This window comes from Uranotaenia lowii, chromosome 2, assembly GCF_029784155.1.
Source record: "Uranotaenia lowii strain MFRU-FL chromosome 2, ASM2978415v1, whole genome shotgun sequence".
NCBI lineage: Eukaryota > Metazoa > Arthropoda > Insecta > Diptera > Culicidae > Uranotaenia > Uranotaenia lowii.
The window spans coordinates 2649313-2655660 of record NC_073692.1 but is presented as its reverse complement, the minus strand read 5'-3'; the positions used below and the strand labels follow the sequence as shown (position 1 = coordinate 2655660).

The following is a 6348-nucleotide window of genomic DNA, read 5'->3' as shown; positions in this document are numbered from 1 at the left end:
AGTAATCAATATCACCGCGTAATTGGCATAAGAATATTCAAAAATAAACTGAGCATTCGTCTCAGGGAAAATGAAACTAAAAGTTTTTGACTATTTGTTATATCTACAGATAAAAATGTATGCATGCTTCTGAAAGTTTGGGAATCTGTGATTAAAAACAATTAGAGTAATGTTGTCAAATCTATTTTAATTCTTGCAGGCATTGTAATATCTTTTCAATGTTGCTCTCCATTCTGGATAATCTATCTTCCAAAGGTTCTACTTGGCTTACGACATGGGATCGTTTATTTCGAGAATGCAGTATTTCTCTGGCGTACTTCATGATTTTTGTATCCATTCTAGAAAATGCTGGTAGAACACAACACCCAACAGTTATTTTAACTTTATCATAGAATTTACTTCCGACGGGCAATAATTCTATATGGCTTTCGACATCGACTGTGGTATCGCCATCCACACATCGTTGTTTTTGAGGTATTAAAATTGCATTCGATTGGTTGGGCATCACAGTTATAAAAAATTGTGGAATATATTTAGGGAATAGTTTTAAAAACGTACTAGGAAAAATCGAAAATATTCCTCGTATTCTGGAAAAAAAATTATATGATACATATTTATAACAAATATTTAAATATTAAAAAAATACTCACATAGCACCGTCCGATTTTGATGTCGATAAAGCTTGTTCATACTTTGCAATCACATCAACTTTTTGGGATAATCCTATAAGCTCTGCTTCAGCTTTGATAGCCTTTAAATATAAAAATATTTAATCTTTAAACTATACTATATTGATCACAGATTTTTTTTTGACAAACCGTTGTATCACTGACGGCCAAACCATTCATTAGGTTGAAAATAACAATTGCTCCAAAAAATAAGAACAACACAAATATCACATAACTAACGCTGTTTGCTCGAAAATTTATATTAGCTGCTTCAAATTCACCTGTTGAAAGAAAACATATAAAAGTTTTATGGACAAAATATCCTAAGAAATAAAATATTTACCAGTTAACATTACAGCTGTTTTTAATAGCGCGGTCCTTATATTTCCAAAAGTATTGAATTCTTCTTCGGGATTTGTAGGATTATCGTCATCATTTCTAAGCTTAATGTTGTCCACATTGAATAATGTATAGAAGCAAAAGGCAAATGACACGAGAATAATCGAGTATAATACTAGACTTTTTAGAAAACTTTTGGAAACGGTTTTCAGCATAACCATGTGCGTTGAGATCGACAAAACTGGTAAAGTGCCTACCAATAATGTAAACTCTACAGCTGATAATAGGATCACGAATGCCGAAATGAATAATCGAATTTCGTTGCTAAACTCTCTAGAAAGCACCGTGTATGAACATAAAATTAACATTATTTCCATCCAATTTTCAACAGAGGTGAAATATGTTTTCGTGTGAAGAATCATTTGACCAACTTCTCGCAAAGCCATATATGTGACACCGATAAATGAAATCGAATGAACGATATTCTTAAGCCAAATATTAACGTCTTCTTGTCCGTAGCATCCCACAACGTACCAAGTAAATGATATGAAAAATATTGTACAAATAAGCAAATTGATATAAAAATAGAGGCTTAACTTCAACCATTTGATGAGTACAAAACTTGAAATAACTGGATGCTTCAGAAGATGTTTCATATCTGTAGAATTTGCCATGTAGACGATTGGTAGCATTTCATCTGGACATTTTGAAGTCACTTGTTCATTCGTTGAGCTGTAGTTTTTTTTATACATCGGTGGTACCAAACAGGAAAAGTCTATTGTTATCTCGTAATCATCGTCACCGGGTCTTTTATCGTTCGCAGTGATGCAAGAATCGAGGTATTTTTCCAACAGTTCCGTACTCATTTCGCAAATAGGTAATTCTGAAAACATATTCTGGGATCCTATGTAAGCTTTATATTGCAGCAATATATCCACGGCTGCATCCACTTTATATTTAACTGCATAATGTAGGGCACTACATCCTTTATCATCGGTTTTATCAATATCGATGCGACCATCGCTCAACAATATTTCTAAACATTTGAAAAAAGGGCATTTGCTTTTTTCTTTAAGAGTATTTATTTCCTTGATTGCTAGGCATAATAATGGTGCCTTGTTTATTTGTTTTATGTTACTTTCAATATTTTCTATTTTTGACAGCAAGAACGATAAAATATCGTAAAATCCAAAACTGCAGCATGTGCTTAAAAGTTCTGATAAGTCTTCATAATTTTTGAAGATTTGATCATATTCCAATACTTTTTTCACGAAATTCAACCTCCCAGACTGCACTGAATTTTTCAAAAGTTCTTTCCATTCATGTTGCCAGCCGGCTTCATCTTTTTGAATTCCTGAGTACTGCTCATAAGCAGAGTTGAACTTTGTTTCATTCTGACTCTTTATCAAAGCTAACAATGTGCTTAGATTATTTTTCATGATGCGATGCGGAATAATTGTATCAGGAAAAAAATCGTTTATCTTTTTTCTCAATTCGCCTTTACGAAAAGAATCAACATCCACTTCTGTATTATTCAGACAGTATTCCAACACATCTTTCCTCCAATACTCATTTTTCTGTGTCCAATTTTTTGAATTTTTCGCAAACACCCCGAGAGCGCTCCTATTATCTTCGTTTGGAATATTGATGTTCGCTCCGGCTTGTAACAGCAACTTTACGCACGAGAATATTTTTTTCCAGTTTAGGTCATCTATTCTATCCAACAGAATATGTAAAGCAGTTTGATCTTGATACGTGACATCTACATTAAACTTGTCGTGATCTAATAATGTGCGAAGATTCTCAGGGTCAAATGACGAGATCGCGAAATGCAACGGATGTTTGCCAGTAACATTCCTCTAAAAATAGAAAGAAAAAAATTTAATGATTAACAAATTATTGAGATATACCTATAGTGACTAAGAAAAAGTCTATAGCATAAGTTGAAAACAAAACGAAAAATCAAAACGATACTAGAACCGAAAAATCACTTACACATACAGCGCATGATTCGAGTCTAATATGAATTCCCACGCTAAATGATCGTATCATTCAACCGTGTATGTTGAATTTACTATCTGTTACCACATCTTACGGGCTTCAATAATCACTTGATTTTAAAAATGATTTTAGCAAAATTTTGCAAAAAACTTACGGAATCAATCAATGCGCCATTATTCAAGCACTCTTTCATAAATAAACTGGACCCAGGAGTTTGACAAACGTATTCGAATACCGACAATCCACTTGTTCCTTCATGCACGTTCGGATCAGCTCCACATTCAAGAGCATACTGAAATTGTGTTATGTTTTTCTCAGCGAAGCTCGTAGACAAGGCGTGCTGAAAACATGACATCAGTAGTTTTATTGTTATGAACATTTCGTAGGCTCTGCACCTGTATTGGATTTCCATGGGATTTCTGATTTGTGATGACTCACAGAAAAAAAAACCTTTTTGGTCAAATAAGTTTACTTACCTGGGGATTCGAGATGCACAACAAGTGTGAATTAATTTTTTTTTCATCCATTGTTCGTGGGCGTATAGTAAGAGAACAGTTTAATTTGACCGAATAAGTTATAAATAAACTTGATTGGGAATGTAATTATGAATTTTTTTTTCTTTCAAATAAAGGCAGTGAAGAAATTTCACTCCTATGCTAATTATTCAGAATGCTTGCAGCAAAATATGAAGAACAAGTTTGTTCGGGGTACATGAATAAATCTGGAATTAGTCAACAATTAACAGGAGAAAGTATACTTTTCCACAGCCGATTTTATCAAAAATATACACAGAAAACACGATTCTTATCGTTAAAAACATACTTCGATCAAAACCACACTTCTAACTATCCAAGTTGAACGAATGTACTAAGTTTTATTTATGAATGAAGTGAATGGATTCGTTCACCGAACACCGTTCAGATCAGTAGTGTTGGTTTAGCTTGAATAGCTTTTACAGTATGAGCATATATAGTAGATCGAGCATGCGTGTCACCAACTACCAACACCAATTGTTGAATACGATCGTCATATTTTCGATAGTCCTACATAGCTGTACATCGATTGAATCAAAATATTAGCAACTAAAAGAATGGGACCAATGAAATGATTTGATTTTTTTTCGGTTTCAATTACATATTTAATTTATAATCAATAGTTTTGCTAATGTTCGTATAAGATCAGCAATTTGCTTCAATTCTAATAAGATTCCTGCTTTCCCACACTGTGGGCCTATATGATATCAAACGTAATGCCTATCATTCCCACTAAAGAGACCACTATAGGCTCGTTAACCTTTTCCTTCCCATGGTAGCACAGGTGATCCACAACTTTGCACAGCTCGCACTTGAACTGGGCGCTGTGGATCAACACCATTTTTTCACCGAATGTGTAGATATGAGTGAAGAAACATTGCACGAAATTTGAAGAAATTCGGTTCGCTAGGTTTTGCTTGGCAGATCAAAAGCTGCGAAAAAGTCGGATTATTTTCGAATTTAAATCAAGTCGTCATTTGTTGTTCAATAACTTGACAAGTTTTTATAATTTCCCTCAAATAAAAATACTGCCGTGTAGAAGATTGCATATGCAAGCAGAATCAATTGATGGTTAACTTAGATTTTAACTAAAACATATAAATTTTTGAGTAAGTAAAGTAGATCACTGGTGATACATTGGGAACAAAACGTACTTTTCTTCTTTTGAAGCTTCTAATCAATACTCATGAAAATCTTTTCGTCAACAAAAAAAATCTCTTCAGGATAGTTATTTCATCTTCTTAAATGACAACATGTCTCCAAATATTTGTCAAAGTTCGTGATTTTCTCGAAAAACGGCATGTTTTGTTTTCCTTGCGAAAAGTGTCATGGCGGCCATTGTTCAAGGCAAAAATGAAAATTTAAAATATTTCAATAAATAGACTTTCGAGGGATGCGTACACCAAAGAAGATTTTTATCAAATAGGATCATTTTAGTTTGTGATCAATGAAGTGATGAAATTCCATGTTTTTTGCAATTATTTCCTGTTTTTCATTTGCACACTATGTGTTGTTATCTTCCCAATGGAGCACATATGATCCACCTCAAAACCCAAATTTATCAAGTGGATCATTAAAGTAGGCTTAAATTATGCATCTTTTGTTCTAGAACTTCAGCTGTTAATCAATATTTCTATTTTTAAAACATGAAAAACCTCGTGGGAAGAAAAGGGTTAATTACCACAATTGCTGATCATCAGTACCGGTAGGTACCCGATCAGGAGATCATATCAAAATAATAACTCAAACGTATCTCACCAAGATATTTACATCCGATTCAGTTATAATTTAGTACTATAAATTTTCGATTTTAAGTTTCTCCAATCTGAATTATATCTCATTCTTATTGACAGACTTGAATGCCCGATCAGGAGGGAAAAACTAAATTATATCAAAATGAGATATTTTGATGCTAATTTTTTCCTATCTAAATGAGTTATTATTCAGTACTCGTAGGATGTTAAAATATCTCAAATTATATCACAAAATCCATGCGATCATAGCTAAATTATATCAATTCTAGATATACTCCTTTCAAGATTATATCTCATTCAGATAGCATAGTTTGATATTGGACAGAACAAAACCTATCAAAATTATAACTTATCGAAATATGAGAGTTTCGAGAAAAAATTCTAGTGGAATTTCAATAAACCACATAATATGCAAAAACCATGCTCCATCCCGATCAGGAGAGCATAATAACATAATAACATGAGAACATAATAATAACTCAAACGTATCTCACCAAGATATTTACATCTGACTAAGTTATAATTAAGTACTAAAAATTTTCGATTTTAAGTTTCTCGAACCTGAATTATATCTTATTTTGATTGACAGACTTGAATGGGGTTGAGCTCATTTTCAATGATAAGGTTTTTTTTCCGGATTGTCCTAAAATGAAATGATTATATCTTATTTTGATATAGGTGCAACTTTTTCTGAAACACGGACATCGAAGTCAACGGCCCAAACCGTGCATTAATGAGTTTCGCTCAGCAGATCCATTAAATTGAATCCAATTCTTGGGAAACTAAAAATGGAGCATGGTTTTAGCATATAATGTGGTTTATTGAAATTCCACTAGAATTTTTTCTTAAAGCACTCACTCATATCTTGATAAGTTATAATTTTGATAGGTTTTGTTCTGTCCAATATCAAACTATGCTATCTGAATGAGATATAATCTTGAAAGGAGCATATCTTAAATTGATATAATTTAGCTATGATCGCATAGATTTTTTATATAATTTGAGATATTTTAACATCCTACGAATACTGAATTATAACTCATTTAGATAGAA

General features: G+C 32.8%; 1 protein-coding gene across 2 annotated transcripts; it reads right to left on the bottom strand.

Moving 5' to 3' along the window:
- Nucleotides 1-167: 167 nt before the first annotated feature.
- On the bottom strand, nucleotides 168-3962 carry LOC129745058 (transient receptor potential cation channel protein painless). 2 transcript variants are annotated; one of them, XM_055737883.1, is made up of 7 exons: nucleotides 3831-3962; nucleotides 3485-3729; nucleotides 3163-3348; nucleotides 1012-2866; nucleotides 819-949; nucleotides 651-751; nucleotides 168-587 (listed from the first exon to the last, which is right to left on the bottom strand). In XM_055737883.1, the coding sequence occupies exons 2-7, from the start codon at nucleotides 3533-3535 to the stop codon at nucleotides 182-184; spliced, it is 2730 nt and encodes a 909-aa protein (XP_055593858.1). In that variant the 5' UTR covers nucleotides 3536-3729; nucleotides 3831-3962; the 3' UTR covers nucleotides 168-181. The 2 variants fall into 2 exon arrangements, with proteins under 2 accessions (XP_055593858.1, XP_055593859.1); XM_055737884.1 differs by lacking the exons at nucleotides 3163-3348; nucleotides 3485-3729; nucleotides 3831-3962 and adding an exon at nucleotides 3003-3129.
- Nucleotides 3963-6348: the final 2386 nt, after the last annotated feature.

Bases quoted from the DNA above. Each gene is read 5' to 3' on its own strand.
- LOC129745058 (XM_055737883.1), bottom strand. From the start codon at position 3,535: ATGGATGAAAAAAAAATTAATTCACACTTGTTGTGCATCTCGAATCCC. The intron at 752-818 runs GTTTGTCAAAAA...TTATATTTAAAG, and splicing joins TGGCCGTCAGTGATACAACG to GCTATCAAAGCTGAAGCAGA. The intron at 588-650 runs GTGAGTATTTTT...TTTTTTTTCCAG, and splicing joins TCAAAATCGGACGGTGCTAT to AATACGAGGAATATTTTCGA.